This window comes from Hemiscyllium ocellatum, chromosome 12, assembly GCF_020745735.1.
Source record: "Hemiscyllium ocellatum isolate sHemOce1 chromosome 12, sHemOce1.pat.X.cur, whole genome shotgun sequence".
In the NCBI taxonomy this organism is placed as follows: domain Eukaryota; kingdom Metazoa; phylum Chordata; class Chondrichthyes; order Orectolobiformes; family Hemiscylliidae; genus Hemiscyllium; species Hemiscyllium ocellatum.
Window position 1 is genome coordinate 53,639,008 of NC_083412.1, and position 27,278 is coordinate 53,666,285.

Here is a 27,278-nt window from a genome sequence, read left to right on the forward strand (position 1 = left end):
CTCAATTTTGCTTTTGACTGCATGGTACTTCCTATATTACTGATGCTTTTCTTTGATTCCCTCACTCTTTTTTTCATTGCTGTAAGAAAAGTTAATAAAGTGAAGCTGCCAGTTTTTTTACATAATCTGAGCTAATCTAACATTTTTTAGAATGAACACTTGTGCACTCATCTGCATGCTATGTCAGTATTAAAATTAACTTTTCAACTGTTGTGGTTTTCTATCATGGCACCTCTTCAAAGCTTGTCTCAGATTCTAGCTGTTTGATGAAATTGATCAGAAATAGGGCTCATTCCGGATTAGGTCTGGAGACTCATTTAGGGAAGGAAGAATTAATAATCTGGTATGATCATGACCGTTTTCAGGCTAAACTGTACTGAATCTTCTACAAATTGGAATAAAATTGGGGCAACACAGTGGCTCAGTGGTTAGCAATGCTGCCTCAGCGACGGTCCCAGGTTCGATTCCAGCCTTGTGACTGTCTGTGGAGTTTGCACATACTCCCTTTGCCTACGTGGGTTTCCTCCCACAGTCCACAGATGTGCAGGTCAGGCGAATTGGCCATGCTAAATTGCCCATAGTGTTAGGTACATCATTCAGAGGGAAATGGGTCTGGGCGAGAGGCTCTTCGGAGGGTCTGTGTGGACTTGTTGGGCTGAAGGGCCTGTTTCCATACTATAGGGAATCTAATCTAATCAGTTTTGAACTGACAAATAAGCACTTTCATGCTTGACTGCAGGATCTTGTGATTATTAGTAGGTGTCAACAATCTCCTTTATCATCAATAGAATTGTCTAAGTTTGCTTCTACTGTTTAGGCTCCAGAAAAGACATTGCAGTATGTCAACTTCAGAAGTTCTTTAATCAGCTGAAAAGCTTAATTTAAAATGAAACACATCAATACACTTGAGAGCATTGTTTTATTGCTGTTTGATTGTCCGATGATTTGGCAGAAGAACATGTTTTGTGCATGTTAAGTTGCTGCAGGTGTCTCATTACAGCTAGTTGCTTTCAACAGACCTTGGTTACTGTTGGCTGCTTCTGCCATGTTGCACAAGGGTATACATTGTAATTGTTTATGCAAAGTTCAGATCTTAAAAAAAAGTCTTGAGGTTGATCGCCATTGCTTTTTAAATGTGCATAGTAAAAATGTCTTAACTATTTTCTCCTGTGTCTGAAGTCTGCGAGTATAAGCGATTTTTAGAATTTGTTAATACAATCTCATCCAGGCCTGGAAATTCCTGCAAGTGTCTAGCAGCACTCCATAATCTTCAAAGTGTCAAGGTTCACTGCTGCTTAAGAACCGCTCCATCACACAGAATTAAAACTTGTATCAGGTGTTCTTATTGTCATTATTAAACTGGCTGAGGTAATTACAAGTTAATATTTGCAGCAATGTTAAAAACCTGCTGTGCTTTTGGAATATGAATGTCCAAGGCTGAGTGTTAGACTTTTGTAGTTTTTTTTTCTCTCTTTCCCAAAGGGCGACATTGTTTGAATTCCATTTTTAATCTGTAAGGTGGGAATGGGTGAAGTTTGAATCGGCAGCTGAAGTACGTTTGCACAGAAATGGTGTTGAATAGTATCTCTTGTCAAATTACTTGCTCCTACCAAATTGTACAAGGCAAATGTATTTACTTTTCAGTAGGAATATCATGGAACTATGTTCCTACTGCACTAAAATATACTGTAGCTATATACTGCACTACACTGTTTATTGCAGTTTGAAGTTCTTTGTCTGCTCAAGATGGCACTGGTGCCACATGTAAATGGTACTGATTTTCAGTTCAGCATTTGGTAAGTATCAAGAAGTGATTAATTTCAAATACTATAACCACATGTTAACTGTAGTTGGCTTCTCTTTTCAAGAAAAGACAGCAACTTGCAAGGGAAACCTAATGAAGTAAATTGTATTTAAATGCTGTAGATCTTGTAAAGTTGGTCTTGGGTAATTCCAAGAGTCTTAATCAGCATACTGTTCAAGTCTGGACTTGAGTCAATGTGAGTGTAATGGATATCTTAAACTATAATCCATGCACTTAAGCAATATTGTTACATCGGTGTTTTAGACCTGAAGGGATAACTGATTATTGATTCTCCACCCCAAGCTCTGAACAAAGTTGGCAGCTAAAGATGGGAAAATGTGACTTTTTGTTTAAAGGGCAGAAAATTGGTTTAACATGTACTCGTTCTTTAATGGCAAGTTTGATAACTAATTTACGGTATAGAAGCTTTGTTTTATTGAATGGCATGATCTAATTAATGAAATCTTGCTTTGGTATTGAGGCAGATATATCTAATTTTAATTTGTGGCTTTCTATTTGGTAGTTAAATGTTAAACAGTCTATTGTCACCTGTTAATGATGACTGGAAGGCCGATAATCATAGAATCATAGAGATATACAGCATGGAAATAGACCCTTCGGTCCAACCTGTCCATGCTGACCAGATATCCCAACCCAACCTAGCCCATATCCCTCAGACCCTTCCTATTCATATATCTGTCCAAATGCCTCTTAAATGTTGAAATTGTACCAGCCTCCACCACATCCTCTGGCAGCTCCTTCCATAAACGTACCACCCTCTGTGAAAATGTTGCCCCTTGGATCTCTTTTATATCTTTTTCCCCCTCACCCTAAACATATGCCCTCTAGTTCTGGACTCTCCAATCCCAGGGAAAAGACTTTGTTTATCCTATGCATGCCCCTCAATTTTGTAAACCTCTGCAAGGTCACCCCTCAGCTTCCGACAGTCCAGGGGAAACAGCCCCAGCCTGTTCAACCTCAAATCCTCCAACCTTGGCAACATCCTTGTAAATCTTTTCTGAACCCATTTCAAGTTTTACAACATCTTTCTAATAGGAAGGAGTCCAAAATTGCACGCAGTATTCCGACAGTGACCTAACCAATGTCCTGTACAGCTGCAACATGACCTCCCAACCCCTCTACTCAATACTCTTTCCAATAAAGGAAAGCATACCAAATGCCACCTTCACTATCCTATCTACCTGTGACTCCACTTTCAAGGAGCTATGAACCTGCACTCCAAGATCTTTGATCAGCAACACTCCGTAGGACCTTACCATTAAGTGTATAAGTCCTGCTAAGATTTGATTTCCTAAAATGCAGCACCTCGCATTTATCTGAATTAAACTCCATTTGCCACTCCGCCCATTTGCCTATCTGGTCTGGATACTGTTGTAATCTGAGGTAACACTCTTCGCTGTCCATACACCTCCAATTTTGGTGTCATCTGCAAACTCACTAACTGTACCTCTTATGCTTGCATCCAAATCATTTAGTAAATGACAAAGTAGAGGACCAAGCGCTGATCCTTGTGGCACTTCACTGGTCACAGGCCTCTAGTCTGAAAAACAACCCTCCACCATCACCCTATGTCTTCTACCTTTTTGATCCAGTTCTGTATCCAAATGTCTAATTCTCCCTGTATCCCATGAGATCTAACCTTGCTAATCAGTCTCCCACGGAGAACCTTGTTGAACGCCTTACTGAAGTCTATATAGATCACATCTACTCTGCCCTCATCAATCTTCTTTGTTACTACTTCAAAAAACTCAATCAAGTTTGTGAAACATGATTTCCCACGCACAAAGCCATGTTGACTATCTCGAATCAGTCCTTGCCTTTCCAAATACATGTATATCCTGCCTCTCAGGATTCCCTCCAAGAACTTGCCCACCACTGAGGTCAGGCTCACTGGTCTACAGTTCCCTGGCTTGTCTTTACTGCCCTTCTTAAACAGTGGCACCATGTTTGACAATCTCCAGCCTTCCGGCACCTCACCTGTGACTATCGATGATACAAATATCTCAGCAAGAGGTCTAGCAATCACTTCTCTAGCTTTCCCCAGAATTCTTGGGTACACCTGATCAGGTCCTGGGGATTTATCCACCTTTTAACCATTTCAAGATGTCTAGCACTTCCTCCCCTGTAATCTGGGTGTTTTGCAAGATGTCACCATCTATTTCCCTAGTCTATATCTTCCAAATCCTGCAAAATATTCATTTAGTATCTCCCCTATTTTCTGTGGCTCCCTAGATAGGCCGCCTTGCTGATCTTTTGAGGGGCCCTATTCTCTCCCTAGTTACCCTTTTGTCCTTAATATATTTGTTAAAACCCTTTGGATTCTCCTTAATTTTATTTGCCACTGCTATCTCATGTCCCCTTTTTGCCCTCCTGATTTCCCTCTTGGGTATACTCCTACTTCTTTTATACTCTTCCAAGGATTCACTCAATCTATCTTGTCTATACCTGACACATGCTTCCTTTTTCTTAACCAAACCCTCAATTTCTTTAGTCATCCAGCATTCCCTATATCTACCAGCCTTCCCTTTTTACCCTGATAGGAATATACTTTCTCTGGATTCTTGTTATCTCATTTCTGAAGGCTTCCCATTTTCCAGCCGTCCCTTTAGCTGCGAACATCTGCCCCCAATCGGCTTTTGAAAGTTCTTGCCTAATACCGTCAAAATTGGCTGTTCTCCAATTTAGAACTTGAACTTTTAGATGTTGTCTATCCTTTTCCATCACTATTTTAAATCTAATAGAATTATGGTCGTTGGCCCCAAAGTGCTCCCCCACTGTACCCTGCCTTATTTCCCAAGAGTAGGTCAAGGTTTGCACCTTCTCTAGTAGGTACATCCACATACTGAATCAGAAAATTGTCTTCTACGCATTTAACAAATTCCTCTCCATCTAAACCTTTAACACTATGGCAGTGTTATGTAGAGGAATAAGATGGTGTTATTTTCTGGGTTTGTAGATTATGAAAGAGCCAAAACCACTGCAAAGGCCATATGTACTACTTGTCAGATGTGGGAATTTAGAGTTTAATGGTGACTGTGGATTATATGCTGTTGGGTGTGAATCTTATCAGATCGAGTGGATCGGTAGAAGCGATGGGGAATTTGCAACAGCAACAGTATGTGATGGATGGCTGTTATTGGGTGGGGGGGCGGTGTGAGTCTCTCATACAGTCACATAGATGGGTTAACTCCAGGAAAGGTAAGAGAGATCACCTAGGGTAGGAGATTACTGCTTTTTTTTTCCCTGCCCTTCAACTAATTCACCTGTGAACCAAAATTTTAACATGTTAGCAGTTAAGGTAAATTCCAGTTTTGGGTGCTGCAATTAGGTTAGGATAAGGTACCTGGACACTAGACGTTTTGGAGGGATGCTGAGGAGAGAGAGCAGACGGTCATACCTGTACTCCAATCCGGGACTAGAAGGTGTGACTCGCAGACCCAAGTATTGGTAATAGAAAAAAGTTAGCAGTGGAGTAGCCTCCTGATGCTTATCTAACATGTTCAAAGTTCTTGCAGGTTGAATGAATTAATGGGAACTGCAGGAAGGATGAACAAACTGATCATATTAAGCAGGCAACTATTTGGAGTGAAAGAATGTAGGTGAAGCAGGGACAGTGATAGAGTAGATGTCCTCTGAGAAGGATGTAGCCATTATGGTCCAAATATTTAACTGAGACTTTTGCTGAGCAAATCTAAGCAGTCAGGAACTAAATTTTTAAAGTCCCACAGACCACCTGATCTTAATTAACATTGGGGAATTGAATCGGCATTGAGTTTGGGGTGAGTGAAACCTTAGCACAGGCATCAAATCTAATGTACTGTCAGTTAGCCTTGACCCAAATTTCTCTGGAAACAGTATGCTGATGTACCTAAATGGGGTTCGTGGGAAAATTAAAGTCAGAAGGACAAGGTGATAGCGTGGCGAGGAATTAAATTCCAAAAAGGATTGAGTATATTAAGTAATATTAGTTGGATAATAACTTGAGATATTGGCAAAATGGTGTTTTCACTGAACTAGCATGGGTTCAAATGCCACTATAGCAGATAGTGAATTCAGATTTCACTAAAATCTGGACTGGAGAGCTGGCCAAATGATTAATCTGCAGCTATCATAACGCTTTTTACTAATATCCTCTAGGGAAGAATATATATCAAGCTTTCTTGGTCTCTCCTCTCCAGAAAGCAGTGTTTGAGTAACTGTACTGTGGGCCTTTATGGATGAGAGATTAAATGCTGGCCTCCATGATGCTGACATCCCATGGCCAAATAAAAATGATAAACCTTTAAAATTTAAGTTGGATAAGCAGGCAATTCAAAACAGAATAAGAATGCTGGGGAAACCTAGCTAGTTTGGCAGATCTGTTAATGTCTGGAATGGCTTTTCATCTGAGCAAAGTCATAACGAGCTCAAAACATTAGTTCTATCTCTGGACTTGCTGAGTTTATTCACCATTGTTTTCCGGCATCTATTGTTTTGGTTTTGTAATTGGGAGAAGTGTTTGACAAAGTGGGATTTGAAAATTAGGATATTCAACCTTTTTTGGAAGGTTGAAGAGTTGGCACAGCTGTTTAAAGAATGAGGTCTTATCTGAGATTATCCTCCATTCAACCATTACACATGGTAAATCTTGATTTTGGAGTGAAGAAATAGCAAAAAGGTCATGGAAGTGATTTTATAGCCCCTTCAACAGAAGCATCATTAAACGTCATACGTGAAGTAAATGGTCTATTTGAAAATACTTGAATCCTTTTTAAGGTGGTATAATCCAGCAGTGTGATGCTTTTGTGTGAAATTGGTGTTTGATGAATTTTTGTTGGATTTGTTGAGCATGCAGTGGTTAGGTTGCCATCCTGTTCAGGTGTAACACCAGTCACTGCACAAGCGAAGAGTCCTAGTGTTTGGGGAGAGGTAAGAGATGAGCATTCCTAAATTAAAGATTTGAGGGCTGTTGTAGTGCAGTGCCCAAAAGGGTGGGTATAAGTCCATCTTTAATTGTCATGACATCTGAGCAAGTTGATTTAAGAACACCCTACCAAGAAGGGGGGTAAATTATTAAATTGAAGGAAATAAAACACTGGGACTGGAAAAGCACAAGTAGATTAGGTAGCATCAGAGGAGCAGAAGGATTGCTGTTTTGGGCATAAGCCCTCCATGCTCCTCTACTGTCTGATCTGCACTTTTCCAATGCCATACTTTTCAACTCTGACCTTCCAGCATCTGCAGTCCTCACTGTCAAAAATAGTCTGTCCACTTTAACTGAAAGAAATGGAGGCATATACTAGATTTGGGTGTCCTTGAAATTTAATCCACCATCCTATGGGTATAAAAGTTGATCGGTCTTCTGCAATTGTACAGGACGTGAGATCACACCAGGAACCTTGCATATAGTTTGGTCTCTTGGTTAAGGAAGGATATGTCTTCATGAAAGCATTCTAAAAGTTCAACAGGTATTTGAAGATATAATAATCTTGAGGAAAGTTGAAGTCAATAAGTATTTTAAACCTTTATCCTGATTGTTCCAACTTCAGTTACTCTATTTTTACGTACTGCAATGTTGACAATAGCTTCAATTTTGACTTTGAGAAAGGAAATTCAATAAGCTCACTTTGTGCTGATTGGCGCTACCAGAAATGGGATTAGCGTATGGATCTAGCTAAATGGTGGTTTGAAAAATCTGGTGTAGGTTGAAGTTGAGATCTTATCCCATATGAGACTATGTTGGTCTATATACAACCTGTTCAGTGCTGTTAAGGAAAATATTTAAACACAGAAGACCTTCCCAGATACCCGTTACTTTGAAATTTAAACCAGACACAAACTCGCCTCTTGCCATAATCTTAAATTGAATGGCAAAGAACTCCCCCATTTAGGGGGAAAAAAAATTAAAAACATTTTTTATTTTTAAGTCCAAAAGAACACCCCAACGATTTACAAGTCCTTTCTCTTAAACCTATTTTTACACCTCCCTCTACTGGTCTGATTTAAAATCTCTCAAGGCAAATCAATTTTCAAAACCAGTTGCCCTCTCTTGGATGTCAAACTTCCCTTGTGTATTCCTCTAGATCCTCTTTGGTCTTCTGCACTACTTTCTTGAGAGGTACATTTCCGGAGAGATTCTGCTGGCAGTTCTGTTGGCGCTTGGCTGCTCTTTGCTGCTTTCCCCCCCCCCCCCCCCCCAAACTGTTCAAAAAATAGTCAGATGTACAGCATGGAAACAGACCCTTTGGTCCATGCTGACCAGATATCCCATCCCAACCCAATCTAGTTCAACTTGCCAGCTCTTGGCCCATATCCCTCCGAAACCTTCCTATTCACATGCCCATCGAAATGCCTTTTAAATGTTGCAATTGTACTAGCTGCCTCAACTTCCTCTGGCAGCTCATTCCATACCACCTTCTGTGGAAGGAGTTGCCCCATGAGTCGTCTTAGATCTTCCTCCCCCCTCCCCCGTCTCCCTGCGGGCCCTTCTCCCCTTTGAACATTCTGCACCCTCCTGAGACATACTTGATCCTGGCAACAGGGAAGCGATGTGCACCATTCTGATTTTTCACTGGCCACAGAAATGTCTGTCTGTACCTCTGACTAGAGAGTCCCTTAACACAACTGATCTCTTGGAACCCAACGTGCCCCTCATTTCATTGCACCCAATCTCCATACCAGAAAGTTGGCTGTTCGTGCTACGTTCCCTGTGAATCAATCACCCACTATATTTTCCAAAGCAGCATACATATTGAAATGAGGATAGCCACAGATGTCTCCTGCACTAACTGCCTACTTCTCTTACCTTTCCTTGAGTTAGCCCATCTGTGACCTCTATCCACAGTAACCTATAAACTTTATCTCCCTCTCTCCCCTCCCCGTCCTTCCTCCCCCCCCCCCCCCCCCCCCCCACACCTCCAGTCCCTCACACTGACCTCACTATGTGCTTCCTTTGTCTGTGTCTCTTTTAAAGTTACATGGAGAAAAAAGTCAAAATAACTTTGCATTCTTATGTCCTGCAGTATAACTTTTAACGTTGCAGGAGAGAAAATAACTTGTATGCATGTTTTTCGAACTATTCCTACCAGTTGGAATTACTGTAATTCAATGTTCTGGGGCTGGCTGCTTGCGGTGTGCTGATTCCTGAGGGATATATTGCTCTTAATTTAGTTTCTGGTTTGATACTAGTAAATTTCTTAAAGACTGTAGCTTTGAAATATAAGTCAATGCTGAAATATTTCAATTGCTATCCTGAACACAGCATGTGGTGTGCAAAGATGCAGGAGGAGAAACTGCAACCTTCATTTTAGAGAAGGGGACTTGAATGTCTTTATTGCATAAATTTCAAGTGTAATGGTGATTGGAATGTTTTATCTTTTTGTTTGGAGAGGTATGTGAAGAAGCATTTGAAATATTTGGCAGTTTACTAACAGTAAAAATCCTCAAATTACAGTTTCAATAAATTGTATATCAAACCTCCAGCACTTACTCTTGCTGAATTTTCTGTTCCTGGTTGTTTTAGGAACATCCTATTTGTAAAATGAACTCTTGCTGTGATAGTTGATCCAGTGGGCAGGCATCTTACTGTAACTTTTTGAATAAGAATTTTGGGCCCCCACCCTTCCCTGTGTGCATATCTTGATTCCCTCCCCCATGTTGCAAAGCATTCCTGGTGTTTTCAACTAATAGTCTAAAAGGAAAGCATGTGACCCTTGCACAGTACTGCATTAGTACAGACTTTGATCCATGGCACAATATTTTCCACCCAATTATAAATGACTAGTGCTGACTTGTATCCAGAGATGGCACCATGGCAAAAAGGGAAGGTTAGTAATTGGTTTCCAGCAGTGCTCTCTGAATGCACATTGGTTGAAACTTTTAAAACTTCATTACATCCACTTCCTGAAGTTGGCAAGTTTTTCAGATTGTGTTCATATAATCAAGGAATTGGGGAAGAATGCTGGCTGGGACACTGATCATTACTACTATGGAATGTCTATGGTCAGTTAAGACTGATGTTTTGATTTGGTTTCTGTTAATATAGCACTTCAAGATTTGCTCTGTGTAGTCTAAAATACTTAAGCAATAGCAAATCTTTGGCTTTCCTTCAGAAGGTGTATCTGCCGAGTGTTGAATGTTAAATGGGGTCAGTTTTTTTTGTGTGAAGGATGAATCTGTCAGGAAACTGATAATATCCTAGATTTTGGGTAAAGAGCACTTGGACAAGTTTTTACACATGGGGTTTATTGAAATAGGCAAAATATGAGGAGAAACAGTTGAAGCAATCTGTTGGTATGAAGAGCAAGTTAAGTTTCTTGTCAGAGCTGTTCTTGGGAACCAGGATGTTAAATCATTCTCAGATCAAACTTGATACTGTGGTATAAAGCTTTTTAATTTAGTTGTGGGATGAGGAATACCTGGCTAGGTAAGCATCTAATACCCATCCCTAATTGCCCAGCAGGCCATTGAGTCAACCACATAATGGGTCTAGAGTCACTCCCAGGTAAGGAGAGTAGTTTCCTTCCCTAAAGGACATTAGTGAACCGGTAGGTTTTTCTGATTGACTGACAGTGGTTTCATAGACTCTTAATTCCAGAGTTGTATTGAATTCCCAATCCAACATCTGATATGGCAGGATTTGCTCATACATCCCTGGAATGATATCTGTGAAAACCCCACTAATCTGCTGCCTCCTTTAAAATGCTTTCTTGACAGATTAATTTCTATTTTTAAAAATATCCTGTTGAGCTTGCTGATGCTATGGGATGGTACCCCACACTTGGTTGTAATGGTTGACCATGGTGGAAAGTTTGCATATACAGTCTGCAAGCCCACCAACTTTGCTTGCAGTATGGAATTCTGCCCATTGTAGGGGATGGTGGAAAAGACTGACTTCAGTGCTGATCCTTGTTGAATTCATTGCGAATAGTTTGAAGTTTTTGGTCTGTTTCTATGCTAGTTTTGACCGTTCAATTCCCAAATCACAACAGTTAAGTTCGCACCAAATTGCAAGCAATTAAATGCTTGCTGTTGACTCGGATGTAATTGTTTTTCACCATTAGGTGAATTGACAGCTCCCATTTCTTTTTCAGCTTATAATCCATTTGGAACAAATCGTCCCATTAATTATCCAATGTTGAGAATTTGTAAGTCTGCACTTTTTTGCACTTAGTGTGTGAAAAGGCATGAGGTTTGGCTTTGAATTAAGATTTTTCACATGCAGATCTGGTGTCTCATTGTAAGTAACTACCACCGATTTTGAACTAAATGTCCCTTCCTACACTTAATGGACCCAAGTTAGCGTTATGTGAAAATTGTTTAAATTTTGTTTAATATTACATGATCTGAAAGATATTAAGTGTTAAGGTTGGTCTGAGTAGAATCTTAGCACTTCATCTTTGTCAAAACAAAATGTAACTGCAATAACCACCTTATATTGGACATAGCAAATTAGCATCTGTTTTTATTGGATTGGTTTGTTTAAACCATACTAAGTTCTTGCAAATTGCAGAAACACTTTCTTTCTATTGTGGAAGAAAGAGCTGGCTGGAAGTGCTGTAAAACAGGTAATAAAAAATCCCCTCCTAGCTTTTGCAATAAATCCCTTCTGAAAACTGGCTTGTTACTGTTACCTCAGCTTTCCCAAGAGGTCCCTGGCAAGAGATGGACATGCATCAGAGCTGCAGTCAAATCTGGCTGGACCAAAGTGGTATGACATTTGACATGGTGCATGATTTTCAAGAAAAAAAATCTAACATTGCACGTGCCACTAAATTCTGCAGGTTCAGTAGATGCCCAATTTAATCTCAAGTAACTGCACACTTTTCACTACGCAAGTTCATTCTGTACAAATAAATCCATGATCTATGTATTGGTTGGAGGGGACCAAGGATAATACAGTAACTTAAGACAATAGAGACTGTTCAGTGTGTGCTTTCTTTTGAGCAGTTACCAGTTTTTGTCCATGTATTAGCCTTTGGCTAAAAGCTAACTGTTTTCAGTTGTTCGACTTAACTGCTAACTTCCACAATCTGGTTGGAAATTGGTTTAATTTGGCATGATAAAGCTTGTTTTTCTGCATGTTAGGAATTAATATTCTAAGACCTTCATTCCACATTTTATACTAGCGCAACACTGCAACTGGAAGCCTTTTAATGTTAACTTTTTATGCTTGTACAGGATTTTTGTCACTTTTTTGTTATCTAGGAATCTGTTAATGTGAACACTTGAAATGAAAGTCTATATTTCATGAACTGTTATGAAATTTGCAGTGGTTGGTTTTTTTAATCAACTTACAGGTACCTTCTTAGAGCAGTTAATTGTGTGTTGTACTCTGTTGAAATTGTTTCTAGTACCTGATATCCAGTTAGATTCAGTATCTTTTAAAAAAGCTTTTTTTTCATATGAAATCTTCCTGGATGTCTTGACGTTTTCTACTATTTGAAACAAGATGCAGTGAACTTTCAGTGAGCATTTAGCTGGCCTACTGTAGCTTGTTTGCAGTCTGTTTCGTCCAGCAAAATTACTTCTAGATTTCCTTGATCTTTTTTGTACTTCTGTTTGGTGTTTGAGTGTCTCCCTAAATTCTCAAATGTTCTGCTACCTCTATCCCCACTCCCTTGAAAGAGAAATTACCCAAACTGTTCACAAGATCTCAATGTTGCATTCCTGCATCCTTATGGTGCCTCTATAGTGTGCTATCCATGTCATTTAAGGTTTATTTCGAAGAATCCTAATGCATATGTAATACCTGGGAAATTACTTGTTCTTGTACGCCTAAGCCTTCAGTTGCTCTGTTATACGGGCAACGGTAAGGACTAATTTGAGTTGCTTTCTTAGCCAGCATGAGCTGCTATTTGAATGTTCATCACCTGTTATAATTCTAGTCAGAAGTTGTCTGTCAGTTCTCATCTGTCAGTGCTTTGTAGAGTCTTAGTATCATAAGCACATCTTAGGGGTTTATGGGTAAATAACCTAGGCATAAAATGCCATGGTTGGTATCCAGATGGTGTCATCTCAGGGACCCTGAGATTATTGTAGTTGACCGGCCACTGAGAAGGTCTAACCTGAAGCAGATGAGAAGTGCAAATGGTTAGTGTTCCAAAGCCAGCTGTAGCTTCCTTCTGAAATGCACTCTGACTGTTTAGAAAAGTTGGTATTATCATTGTTTTAATTATTTACTCCATCCTTTGGATAGCAGTCTGTTGGGTTGTGGAGGGTAATTGGCTCAATGTGCTGCATTGCTCAGGCCTTTGGGTAATGGAAGTTTGCTAGATGTAGCTTATTAGTGAGTGCTGAACTTGTAATTTTGCATCAGACTCATGCTATAGAAATACTACTTCTAAATGAAATCCATCTCGAATACTCTGTTCTTGGGGTAACCTGGTTACATAAAGTGGGTAGTGTAATGGTACAAGATACAAAATGGACTTGTATGTGAAAGCTCAAATTAGGAAACTTAGTTGTAACCAGATTATATTTTAAAATGCTTTTTTTGGTAAGTACTGATTTTACCGAAATCAATTGGTATTTCCAACAAAAGGGATTGATTTTTAAAATGTTGCCTGCTTAGTGGTGAAACAGTTTGCTCTTGCTATGACTTCTATTCTCTCTCTATCGGATGCAGAGGTTGTGTAACCCTTCCCATCAATACTAAATCTCACGACCAGTGGAACCAAAATTGGCATCTTTGTTAACTGATATGTTGGTATGCCCTCGAGCATGCAGGTAAGGTGCAGACTACTGTTGGTATTGCTGAAAGCTAACACTCTTTCCTCATGTAAACGAAGATTCAAGCTGGGATTCTGGAAATCGAGGAAATAGTTCAATTAATGGTTGCCATGATGGAAGAGAAAGTTGCATAAATGGTTATGACCGTGATCGTTTTGAACTGAACAGTAGAGGATGTACTCGAAATGACACAAGTGGCCATGGAGGCTATCGGAGTCGAGCATTCAATCCTGGTGCCCAGCAAACTGCTGGATCAGGTGTGCAAAACTAATCTCAACATTCTTATGCCAGTGTTCAATCACTGTGTGGAGTTGATTGCGAATTTTTTGTTTTCGAAACTGAGCATGCTAATTAGTTGCAATACAATCAATTTGAAGATATTTCCTAATCAATTTGGTCAGAAATATGGCCCACCTCCGGAGCAGATGGGATTTGAATCCAGACCTCTTGGTTCAGATAACTTATTGCTGCACCACAACTACCAACTGGCACTGAACTGATCTAAAGTTTTTTTTAAAAAAAGTATAATCTCAAGATATTTCATAGCTGAAGATCTGCTTAGAGACTTGTGGCTCAGGTTCTAGTTGCCATAGTTGTGGATATGTTCACAGCTGGAAAGTTGATTTTCAGATGTTTCTTAACATGTCTGTGTGACGTTTTCAGTGCTTTGGAGCCTTCTCTGAAGCACTGCTGTGCTGTCTTCTCTGAAATTTGTTTGGTTCCTTTCCTGCTGCTTCTGGTTTCCAGTTCACATTTTGTTGTAGAGGCCTGTATGTTGAGTCTAGGTCTGCGTGTTTGGCATCTGTGGATAAGTGCTATGCTTCTAGAAGTTTTGTCCTTTATCTAGGTTATCCTACAATTGTGTTGTCCTGATGGAAATTGTCACCATGACCAGCTGTCCCTAGCAGCCATATGTGGATTTTTAAAAAAAAAACACATTTGATTGGGGCAATATGACAAACATAGGACAAGCTAGATAGAACTTAGAGAAGCATGGCACTTATTCATGGACTCCATCTCACACAGACCAAGACCTGATTAGATTACTTAGTGTGGAAACAGGCCCTTCGGCCCAACAAGTGCACACCGACCTGCCGAAGCGCACCCCACCCATACCCTTACATTTACCCCTTACCTAACACTACGGGCAATTTTTAGCATGGCAAATTCACCTGACACTCTCATCTTTGGACTGTGGGAGGAAACCCACGCAGACATGGGGAGAACGTGCAAACGCCACACAGTCGCCTGAGGCGGGAACTGAACACTGAGGCAGCAGTGCTAACCACTGTGCAACCTGTAATGTACTGACCACTACAATGAACAACTGGAAGCAGAAGGAATGGAACTAAATTACAGAAGAAACAGTACAGCAGCACTTCACAGGAGGCTCCAAAGCACTGATTTCACCTAGACAGGATGAAACCTCAGTAAATCAACTTCGTGAACATATCTACAACTGTGGCATATTTCAGAGCATTAAATGTTGGCACCAGTATGCAAGATTAGGACAGTGACTGAAGTTTGGAGGATTCCAGACATTGAGTGATGTACATCCAATCTTTTTTAGCTGAGCAACAATATGTAGAAAATAGGAAGATGAGGGGAGAACAAAAGTGAGGAAATGTAGAAATTTGAGACCGTGCCAAATTGGAAGCTAATGTCTACGAGGGTTAGCAGGGCTTGATACAATATTTCCAGTGTCTTTTCATGGACACCTCAAGATTGGGACCAGTTGCAGACTTTGAAGAATGCAAGTAGAATCAAGTATGAATATGAAGGTTGGTGTGAGAATTGTTTATTTTAATCCTTGACTAATTGTTTACCTTGCAATTTACAGTAACACACCTTCAGTTTAGTGCCATATTGTAAAGGCCACCATCTCATTCAACACCTTATGCATGTGCTTGTAGGCTGTGATCTAACTGTATTTTTGCTCTGCATTAAATATGGTTACCATTTGTTAATGGTGCTATTATTCAAGTTGCTTGTAGGCTGGGGTGCCAGTTCATGAGTAGGCCATTCAGCCTGTTTAACCAGCTCTGCTATTCAATGCCTGATCAGATACTCCTATGCCTTTATTCTCTTAATCCTTTTAACCCATTATCTAATTTTTCTATCAGACTGTACCCCAAGAGAATTTCAAAGATTCACCACCTGAGGCTAAATTATCCTTGGCTCAGTCCTAAATATAATATATCTTTAGTTTTAAATGTCCTCAGATTCTAGACTCTGTCAAGGGGAATGTCTTAAATGCATCATTTCTAATTTGATTTTAGCATTTTGGGAAGAATTGCGATTTCATTGAAATTCACAATCTTTAGATTTATAGGCCCAGGTTGGCAATTTCTACATGGAGCAAAAACCAATCCAGTGAGTTTTTTTTTGTTATACTTGCTCTATAGCAATAAATCTTGCATGAGCCAGGTATATTCCTACAGATTTTTAAGCACCCCATGAGGTTTTATCACAGATCTCCAGTGTGGGGCTTAACCTGGGATTTACGATTTTAGGAATAGTGGCACAACATGAGGGGTTCCTACCAAGCTCCTACAAATTTATTTAATGAATTTTCCAATCAGCCTGATCAGATGTCACTACACATCCTGGAGCAGATGGATTTGAATCTGGGTCTCTTGGTCTAGGCATGGCAGCAGTGGTACTGTCCTTAAGAATTCCCACCAAGCTCCTATACAATTGAAGCAAGAACTCTACTTTGTCTCACCTGTCTTACTAATACTTGTTACACCTACATTCTGACCTTAATATTCTTAGTGCGAAGGGCTTCCAAGTTCCATTCAACATCTTGGGCATTTATGTCTTAAATTTGTAGGAGGATGAGGGGAACTGCATATTTTAAAAATTGAAGGAAAAAAAATCTTAAATCTATTTTTCATTTTCTCATGGGCTGTGGGCATTACTTAAAAACCAGCACTTGGTCCTCATCTATACTTGCTGTACAGATGGAGGCCAATGTTACCACATGACTGTAGCACTGAAATTGTATGTTGGCCACACTATGCAAAGGCAGTAGATATTGTCTGAAAGGCTTACTGAATCAGATAGTTTGTCACTACTGAGGCCTTGCAATTTCACACTTGCTAATTGAATTTAAGTGCCCCAAAGCAGCCATGGTACTCTTTTTTTTCAAACGCTGTACCTAGAGCACTAACCTGCACCTCTGGGATACTTTACTGCTGTGTAACTGTTACTTGGCTTAGTTTCTCTTTTAGTTCTGGTAAACTGCCATCTGGTTTTAAGTTCTAGGATTTTTGATCAAAATATTGTGTATATCTGAATTAGCATTTAAAGCTGGCAGCAGTTGACACTAGTTGTGAATGCTGAGCATTTATCTAGACTTTATTATTAACCAGCTCAAATCCCACAGAACACTGACAGCCTAGACCCAAATTAACTTTCGAAGTAAGTGTTGAGACATTTTTTCCAGATGCAATTCAATTGATCAAACTATTTGACTTTAAGGAAGATGCACTTTTTAAATCCAGTATGAAAAGGCAAAATACAATGATTGGCTTAACTATAACTATTGGACTATTTACTAGTCAGAACATCCCCTAAACACCCTTGGCAAAGGCAAATTCTGTAGAATAGTGTCTCCTGCAATTCTAGCAGCAGGAAGAGAACCTGTTTTTAGCTGTAACAGCTGTCATGTTCAGCTTCAAGACCCCACCACTGCAGGCAGCTAAAAGTAAAATTCCTGGGTCTGTAGGAACTTTACCACTTCAGGCTGCTTCTGTTGTTTCAACTTTTTAAAGGTTTCTCGAGCTTGAGTTGGCTTTTGGCAGATCGCTTGGCTTCTGTCTCAAACTTTTTAAAAAGGACAATATACACTTAAAGCTATATATTGTCACAACCTTTTACTGACTGGGATAATTGCTGTGCCAAGTTTTCTTTTTTTTTCTAACTCAAATTCTTTACTGAAATGACCCATCACAGCGGGGTAGTTTGAGAATAGAGACAAGAACCTCTACAAAACTTGTCACAAACAAATGGTTGGTATTTCCAACCGAATTATAAACGGACACTATTTGGAGGTGCCAGTGTTGGATTGGGGTGTACAAGCTTTAAAAATAACACTCTGATAGTTAAAAGTCACAACACCAGGTTGTAGTCCAACAGGCTTGTTTGGAGTATCCTAACCACATGATCAAGGAGCAATGCTCCAAAAGTAGTGGTTCAAAATAAACCTGTTGGACTACAACCTGGTGTTGTGACTTTTAACTATAAACAGACCTGTAAAAAGAGCTAGGTGATTAAAAACTGGTTTCTAACTTATCTGCAAGGTAATTTTTGGACCAGTGTTTATGGCCTGAAACAAGTGAACACGCTGCTGGAGAAATTCGTATTTCGGATTGCATTTGTGGAGAAGAAATGGTTAACATTCCGTTCTGAAGGGCCCCGGAAGCAAAATGTTAACGCTACTTTCCCCCACGGCTGCAGTGTCCGACCTGGATTTCATCAATTTATTTTCACTTATTTGCTAGGCTGTTTTATTTCAGTTTGACATGTTCACTTTAGAAATATACTGACTTTCTGCCATACTATTTGAAAGGCAGCCAAAACATTTAAGCGTAATGCACTCGATGGTGTGTCTTTGACATTTGGGCTTGTATATAAATGTAAAAGCAAAGTCCACTACCAAAGTATTTGGTATGACGTAAATCCACATTAAGTTGTGAAATTAACTTTTTTTTGCTGACCACTTGTGCAATCTGTATGATAGATACAAGTGAGCTTTCACGTACTTCAGAGAATTTCACCATTTGTCACTTAATGTGAAATTACAAGACACTGCTTTCAGCGCATGTACTGTGTGAATCTTACTTGGCTTATGATCAATTGATTATCAGGTCATGGATTTTGCTGCTTTTTTTGTTTAATGTCAACTATTGAAGTTACTGATGTGACATTACTCAGCAGAATAAAAATTGCCTAGATTTAGTCAGTGAGATTTTACCTTGTTTAACCATGAGGACAGTTGCCATCTGATGTTGTATACCATGTTACCAGACAAATTAAAGTTAAATATTAATCGATCACTTCCTGCTTTCACCCTGATGTCCTGTGGTATCTAATATCACTGTTTTGTTAACTAAAGTAGAAATACCAGGGTGTTTAAAGAAGCACTGGCAAGTCTTTGTGCACTCTTGTGGTCTAAGATGGAAGATCTGCAAACTAACACTTAAGTATAATGTAGAAGTTTTTTTTAATGCTGAGGTCATGATTAATGGTCATTACTCAACTAGAGCCCTGTGGTCTGAGCTATAATCCAAAAAAATGATATCTCCTTTCCTTTTGAAAGAAAGTTTGTTGCTTTCCTTGAAGTTGCAAGGAAGTGTCGTGGTAGCAAAAGCATGCATGCATCCACCCACTCAGTCCTCTGCACCTTCATAACTATGCTGAAATCCAGTAAAATAGTCTGGGGCACGAACCATGTCACTGGTGATGCTGAGTGAGCAGAATTTTCCCAAAAGCATTAACCAGCTTTGTTTCAGTGTACAAACTCCTGCAGACTTTGCTCATGTATTCAAGATTTAGTATTAGTGAAAAGCCTGCTTTCTGATTTTTTTTTTTCCCATTCCGGATTTCATCCGTGACTGAAATCTAATTCTAAACTGACTACTCATTGCTGGTGGTCCAGCTACTTATTGCTTAGGGTATTGTGCAAATTCTACACTTTTGTCAATTCACACCTAGATTAGGAACTTAGCCTGCTTGAACACCTTTCTCAGTGCATTTTAGCATGTACTCAGTCTTTGCATGGATTATATGTATTTTTAGAAATGTTAGATTTCAAATATTTGCATTTGTTTCTCTACAGTTGTGCAGAACAAAATGCTATGGTATCTGGCTTTAAATGAACAGTTTAGCATTATATACAATGCTTAAACACTCTCTCTTTTAAAATTTTGCTCCTGCACATCACTGGCTTGGGCTAACAATCATTACCTATCCCTTGTTGTCCTTGGTGAATTCAAATAGAATGTTGTACTTGAGTGATTGCCAGTCACTAGTTGGACTACTATAGTTCTGGTCATAAAAATTGTACCTGGTTCAAATGTCAAATTACTGAGTTGATATGAAAAAAGGATGTTTTTATTCTGTAAAGAGACTTTAAGTCCAGCGTAGAACTGTTTTGTACAAATTGGTATCATTTGTGTACAGCAGAAAAGCTGGCACCAGAAACTGAACTCTTGGAAGATGAAAAACTTTTAGGCAGTTTGTTTTTTTTTAAGAGGTCTTGGATCCAATTTCAATTTTTGCTTTTGAGTATCTGAGCTAGCATAACCCATCTGCAGATTTGAGTGAGTGACCATGTCTATTTTGGGACCCCGTATGCCAGTAATAGGCTTATTTTCTCTTGCTCAATGGGATTTTTCTGCTTAAATACTGACACTTTTTGAAATGCAGCTCAGTAGCATTGATGTCTGTCTTATTTAAATGACAGGCTTTGGTTATGAGAGAGATGGAGGATGGAGTAACAAGGAAGTTAGAGATCCATACAGCAGTTTTGGATCACGAGCTGATCGGGGTAAATCGAGTTTCTTCAATGATCGTGGAAGGGGAAGGTAGGATGATTCTGACTTGAAATAACCATGATCTTTTTACTAATTTTGAAACTTTTTTAATTATAGTTTATACTCTGAACTCCCTTTTTTCCTTCCCACTTGAGTAGTGAATATTCTAACTGAAGTGCATAAATCTACCTGTAATGCTTCCCGAATTGTGCCAAGTGTCTATATGCCCCTGGGCTCAGTGACTTATCTTCTGCTGGACTGTTATTGCTCACATCAGATATGACGATCGTGGCAGAGGAAATGCTAGTGACAGTGCTTATGATCACTTTGGGAGCCGCACTGACCGTGGAGGATTTGGCAGAATGGATCGTGGAGGATTTGGATCTCGTGAAGGTGGAAATAGTCGTTGGGTGGAAGACAAACGAGATGATGATGATTGGTCAAAACAGCTGCCACCAAATGAACGCATGGAACAGTAAGTTTGGAATTCTTACCCGCTCAGAACAAGTCTTTGATTGTATCTACAATGACCTGAATTTTTTTAGAAATTGGAGGTGCTGTGCTGCAGCAGAACTTGGTGCAGTTTCATGATTGGGTGTGCAATCTGGGAAGGGTGAAGCAGTGATGGGAGCTAATGAATTGTAAACTGGAGACATTTGACCTGCATGAATTGTAAATGAAGCTGGTGGTGACAGGTGGTTGGCATTTGAGTAGGATAGCGACTACGGTTTGTTTGGAGGTGGGGGTTTGAACTTAACACATTCAATTTTTCCAGTTTTGGCTTGAAGGAAATTGTGGACCATTAGGACTGGATGTCTGGCTGGCACTTAAAAAGCATAGAGGTAGCAGATGAGTCCAAAGTTAGTACTCAGTTTGTATACTGAAAATGTGTTGCTGGAAAAGCACAGCAGGTCAGGCAGCATCCAAGGAGCAGGAGAGTCGCCGTTTCAGGCATGAGCCCTGCAAGGGCTCATGCCTGAAACGTTGACTCTCCTGCTCCTTGGATGCTGCCTGACCTGCGCTTTTCCAGCATCTGCAGACCTCACTTTCTCCTATGTTTGTATACATAGAAGCTAATCCAGTCTTTTGGGTGATGTCTGGCCATAGTATGATGGCAAACCAGTTTAAATCTTGAGAAGCTAGAGGTGCAAAGTTCAGAAACAAATTGCAGCATCTCCAATTTTTTGTTAGCTAAGTGTTGAAGGAATTGAGCATTGGACAGTGGACAGGAGAATGTGCATGTTTGAGGGTGATTTTGGAAGCCTGTAAAGTCTGCAGACAGGGAAGATTGAATGATCTGTGTTTTACATATGACCATGTGAGCATTCTTCAAATATCAACTGAAACACTTTTTCCTGCTTGGTGGATTTCAGTCTCATTGCTCTTACCTGACATTTTACATATTGGTTATACAGAGGAATCTCTAGCTGAACAAGACAGGTGGGCACTATTTCATTCAGATAATTGATTATTCACTTGATTGATTCAGTGCATCTCCTTTGGGACTCAGTTTTCTGAAGTTTCCTCTTTCTTCACTCTGCCTGCCTTGCTCCTTCTGTTTCAAGGCTTGTTTGAGCAGATGTCTGTGTAAGGGACCTGCAGCATTGCTGAGGGTGCCACTTCCCAACTCGGGGCAGCTGGACTAGAAAACAACAGTGAGACTGCTGCTGACTTTTGGGGGTGTCTCAAACTAGTGCGCACAACTTTTTACTGCAACATTTTTGACAAATTCTACCTTTGCCCTGTACTGAACAATGTTAGAGATTCACAGGGGAAGTGGAGGTGAGGTTTAGGGTGCACTCCTGTGTAGAACTCCAGGGAAAGTGGAGGCGGGGGGGAGAGAGAAAGAAGATGATGGGTGGTCAGTCATTTGGCGATGTTATTTGGGCACCTGTTATGTCCAGGACTGTTCTCTACAGCATTTCATTAAGCAGAGTTCATTTTTAATCATTGTAAACAAAAGGCGCGATCAGTGTTGGCAATATCTTTGGAACGTTTCTATTGGGATCTTGATCTTCAGATAATCTGAAATTCTGATAATCAAGGTTTCTCTGTACATTGAACTTAAATTCAGTTATAATGTGAAATGCTGCAGCAGATATTGGTGCAGTTGCATGTTAACTTCATTGTTGAGATACCTTGAAGTATATGTTCAATTTCTCAGGAAGGCAATTTTCTTGTTTAGGGAGTTGTTTTCTGCAAGTAACACAGGAATCAACTTTGAGAAGTATGATGACATTCCTGTTGAAGCAACTGGTGCCAACTCTCCTCCTCACATTGAAACTGTAAGTAGACCAATCCTCTGCACTTTTGCTTCTAAAAAACCAAAAATGAAAACATCCAATTGATGCTAAATTTGACCTAAATGTGTATGTGATGCAATAGTACTTAAGGAAAACCAGCTTAAGAAATGCAGAGGCAACATTTAATGGCTGGACCAAGTAGTTTTCAACTTGAATTATGCATTTTAGTTCCAGGACGTAAACATGGGAGAAATAATAATGGGCAACATTGAGCTGAGTCGCTATGATCGTCCAACTCCTGTGCAGAAACATGCAATCCCCATCATTATATCGAAGAGGGATTTGATGGCATGTGCTCAAACAGGCAAGTAAATGTTTGAAACTTTAGCACAAGTGGTATTTGTAGCCTGAGCTCCTCCCAGTGCTAATTTGGCACATTCTTGTCTTTGTTCTTATCTACTTTTTTTGAATGCTTATGTATTATCAATTAGGCTTTATGGTCATACTTTTGTGAATATGTAAACTTTTCTTATGCTGTTTTAAAATCAAATACTCTTTGGTCAGCCTTTGACTAAATTTTCAAATATTCTATTATGCAGCGTGTCCTGAAAACTAGTTGCAATCCCATAAGCTGCCGTAGTTTAAATTGGATTAATAACTCTGAAATTGTAAGCTAGTCTTGGTGACCTTTGACACCACTTAGTCAACCAGATGGGTTTTTACAAATCTTCCTTTTTAGAATGGGGGGGTGCACAGAGGGGGAGTTTTGACTTTACATAGTCTCCCCTATGTGAAGACCCACCATAATCTTTTGTACATCTATTAACCATTATCAATCTTGTATAGTTGGTTGATACTGAAGTTAAATTTGGAACAGAGTTTTTTTTTTGTCTGTCATCAGGGTAACTTGCAAGAAAATCAATTACAGAAACTAAAACTTAGTGAGGAGGTTGGTGGTTTGTTGGAAGATGGACTCTGGTAGAAATGTTGTCTTGGTGAATCCACTAATTCTTGACAGTTAACTGCCAGACTCAAAATTTTAAACTAGGCAGTTTGACTTTCTCCATCTTTCCAAAAGATGCAGTGCATGTACTTGTTTGTGTTACAATACTGAGTTTGAACCACTGTTAATTAAAACCCCACACCCATAAAAGCTTGACTGTCCTTCTAATCTGTGAAGTTAAAGAACTCCTAATTTCCACTATTTAAAGAAAAGTAATTTTTTCTAATTTGAATTGTGAACACTAAACAATCTGAACACTTTTTTTTACTACCTGACCTCAACTCCATAAAAACGCTGCTCCCATAACAATTTAAGCATTACATTAACTTAATCTCAAGTCCACACTCAGTCTTCTCCACTGTTAGATTTTCCATCTGCTGGTCTCCCTGGGTTGTCATTTCTTTTTACTGTTTTTTTTTTACTAGGAAATGTATCTTTTGATTAGTGCCACCTTATTTCTTCGAGAGCAAAATGTTAGATGGACAGTTAGCCCTCAGGCTCCATGGCTGTTGCTTGGCCAATTCTCAATGCCCAGATTTTATACCCCCTCATAACCTGTTATTGGTCTGATGTCAATACAATAAATTCAAACACTAATGGGTTTTAGTATCCTGGGTGATATTTAAATTAATTGGTTAAATTTGAATTGTCAATTGAGCAACTAAAACTCAGTATTCATTTAACAGTCACTTGTTACGTGTATGTCTTTTGGAACATCCAGTCTTAGTTCTGTTTAGCTGCTGTGGCTGAACTTCAAAATTCAGTAAATGCTTTCTGTCTTGAGGTGAGCATACATTCATTTGACTTTGTATCATGTGTCTGCGAAGTACACTGGCTCCTTTTTTTTAATGGAGCTTCCAAAATGCACATCTCATTGCAAGCTTTGACATTCCTAAATTGGGCTATGTAATTTTTCCCTCTGGATTCTTCAGCAAATGTCCAGTTGTGAATCTAAGCTAATCTGAATTTTGCAAGCGCAGGATATTGGATACAGTCAGTGTCTTTATTGCAAGCAGCTGAAGAGATCTGTTTAGTGTGATCGCCAGTCTTTGGGATATACAGTCTGTAAACTTGGCATCTCACTGGTCTTGATATCTCCTTACTCATTTGTCAAGATAGCCAGAATGTTTTTTTTTTGGCTTGATGGTTGTGCCCTGTTGGTATCAAACACATCTATATCACAGGTTTTACTTTTACTGTAGCTCAAACATTGGAGATGCCTTGTCCTTCCAGGATTGAGTGGTTATTCTTAGCTTCCAGTTTTAGGTCTTGAGTTTCTTCAATATGCAGCAGAAATTGAGGTATGTGGGCCAAAAGGGGCGGCAAGGTGGCTCACTGGTTAGTGCTGCTACATCACAGCGCCAGGGATCCAAGTTTGATTCTGTCTCTGTTTTGGAGTTTGAACATTCTCCCTGTGTCTGCATGGATTTCCACTGGGTGCTCTGGTTTCCCCTTTCATTCCAAAGGATGTACAGGTCATCTGAATTGGCCATGCTAAATTGTCCAGTGTTAGGTGTATTAGGGTAAATGTAGGGGAAGGAGTTTGGATCATTCTTCAGGTCAGTGTGGACTTATTGGGCCAAAGGGCCTGTTTCCACATTGTGTGTCAGTCTTGGATTAAATTCCCTACAATCAATGTGTATCCTTGTTTGCAGCAGGAAAATACTGTACACAACCAGCCTGTGCTTGGAAAATCTGCAACAGTGACACTGCAGTTAGACGATGTTTGTTTGAGGCTGTTCCATTTAAAATTACTGACAACTGATTCTAGGATTGTCATTCATGCTGTTATGTTTACATATTGAAGTAAGAATCATTAATCTGCAGATCTGTTTACTGATGAACACACCTGTTTAAACTTCCCAAACTAAAATGAAAGCAGTTTACTGGTTTGGCATTGCCTTGAGAAAAAGTTCACTGCTTGATTTTAAGGTTTAAATGCTGCTTTCCCAACTGTCAATTGATACATTCTCTACCAGTCAGTTTGGATGAAAAGTGTATCTTGAATTACACTTTTTGACTGTATAAAATCCTCTGTAATGTACTGTTCTCTTACTTAGCATATTGTTGACAAATCTGGATACACTGCTGATTCCTTAACTTTTCACTTTCAGCTTAGACATCAGCACAGTTCCATTTGTTGCAACTTGTGTGAATTAGTGCATCCCCATTTGTTACTTCTGACTCCTGTTGGTCACAGGAAATTGGTTACTTTGCTTTATTAATGTGGGCATTTCTGTCCAGGTTTATTTGCAGAATGACACATCAGTGTAGGTAGGGGAGTATAAGATTTATCATTTTTCTGCATATAAAATAATTAGACTTGTTAATTACTTGTTATCCCTTTTTTAGGCTCTGGAAAAACTGCAGCATTTTTGCTTCCTATTCTTAGCCAAATCTATGCAGAAGGTCCTGGTGAAGCTTTAAAGAATGCAAAAGCTCAAGTAAGGACTCTTTAAATTATTCTTGCAAATTCAGCCATTCTTCCACTTTTTCAACACTGAAGTGGCCTATTGTTGAATTTTGATTATTCCACAGGATTCCTCTAAATATGGTCGCCGTAAGCAATATCCAATTGCTTTGGTTCTAGCTCCTACCAGAGAACTCGCAGTACAGATCTATGATGAATCCAGAAAGGTAAGGTTTGAAAAATAACCGGTGTTTTAATATTTAATGAAAACTGGTTTTACATGTTAAACTTTATTTGCAGTTTGCATATCGTTCTAAAGTTCGACCATCTGTAGTTTATGGAGGAGCTGACATTGGACAACAGATCAGAGATTTGGAACGTGGATGTCATCTGCTTGTTGCCACACCTGGCCGTTTAGTTGATATGATCGAGAGAGGAAAGGTTGGATTAGACTATTGCAAGTATGTTAAATCTTTTATCTAATAGCTTGTGCTTCTAGTCTAACTTGAATGAATTTAATACTGATTGGACTTGATTTCAAGAAGTGATTTATACAAGTAGTTCTTCAAGAATGCAATGGTTGCATTCTTGTGCAACCCTACATTATAGAAAATTGAAGTTTTAGAAACAGCTCCCCCCAATTTGATTTGTAATAGTGAATTTGTGTTAACAAAACACATTATAGCAGAACAAGCTGTAATCCTTTATTCCCATAGTGTCATTAAAAAGTTGAGGACCTACTCGACCCTTATGTTGACTTGTTGTATGTTGATCATGCTCTGCTCAGTGCTTTTTTTAAATCAAAACGGTCAAGCCTTCAGTTCTGACTGCCAGTTCACACACTAGCAGTGCACAGGCTGTTTAATTTTAATTTTTTTTTGTTTTTATGGTTTGTGGTATAGTGGTGTGATGTAAACATTGCATAATCTATAGCCTGATAGTGGAAAAAACTGGTTGAATCAAGCTGACTGTACACATTTTCCAATATAGGGGACAAACTAAAGGCCACCAGTTTTTAGTTGACTTTTCATAGCTACTTTATATCTTGTACTCTTATCCTTCCCTTGCTGTTGAAGGAGGCAACTTAATGTGATAGCACCTAGTTTTGCACCTGTTTCTGGAGCCAGAGAATATCATGAACTTTGAAAACAAAACATTCTTCCCCCCCTTTTTTTTTGTCTCCTTTCAATCTGTCTAGCAGTTAAAATCCCTCAACACTTGTGGTCTTTTGACTAGCTCCTACTTGTTTTTACGTGCCATCCTTGTACTTGACCCTACCATGTCAGTGCAGTTGAACACTGACTTGTCTTGACCCAAAATACTTGTTCATGTTTCCTGAACATCCCTGTGTGCTAATGCTGTTGTTACATCACCCTGTTAGCATCTTGTCCATAAGTTTTTTATGTATCTTTCATTATTCAGATTGTAACCTGTCATCCTGCATCCTGAGGCTCAGTGCAAATATAAATTTTAATCTGTTTCATCTGTACTGTTTCAAATGCTATAATCAGACTGGTTTTGTCCTCATTGTAGCATCAAGCCTGATCTG

At 39.4% G+C, this 27,278-nt stretch overlaps 1 protein-coding gene across 2 annotated transcripts in view; it reads left to right on the plus strand.

The window, feature by feature from the left end:
- The window catches only part of ddx3xa (DEAD-box helicase 3 X-linked a), a 46,543-nt gene that overhangs the window by 8,016 nt on the left and 11,249 nt on the right, over window positions 1-27,278 (plus strand). Inside the window, exons 1-9 of one of the 2 annotated variants that reach the window (XM_060833553.1) lie at window positions 11,465-11,513; window positions 13,594-13,791; window positions 20,004-20,124; window positions 20,351-20,548; window positions 22,259-22,358; window positions 22,545-22,680; window positions 25,672-25,763; window positions 25,858-25,956; window positions 26,030-26,190. In XM_060833553.1, coding sequence (XP_060689536.1) covers window positions 11,468-11,513; window positions 13,594-13,791; window positions 20,004-20,124; window positions 20,351-20,548; window positions 22,259-22,358; window positions 22,545-22,680; window positions 25,672-25,763; window positions 25,858-25,956; window positions 26,030-26,190 — 1,151 coding nt within the window. In that variant the 5' untranslated portion in view covers window positions 11,465-11,467. Of the gene's footprint in view, window positions 1-11,464; window positions 11,514-13,593; window positions 13,792-20,003; window positions 20,125-20,350; window positions 20,549-22,258; window positions 22,359-22,544; window positions 22,681-25,671; window positions 25,764-25,857; window positions 25,957-26,029; window positions 26,191-27,278 lie in introns of those variants that run through there. The other variant, XM_060833554.1, reaches the window with a different exon arrangement.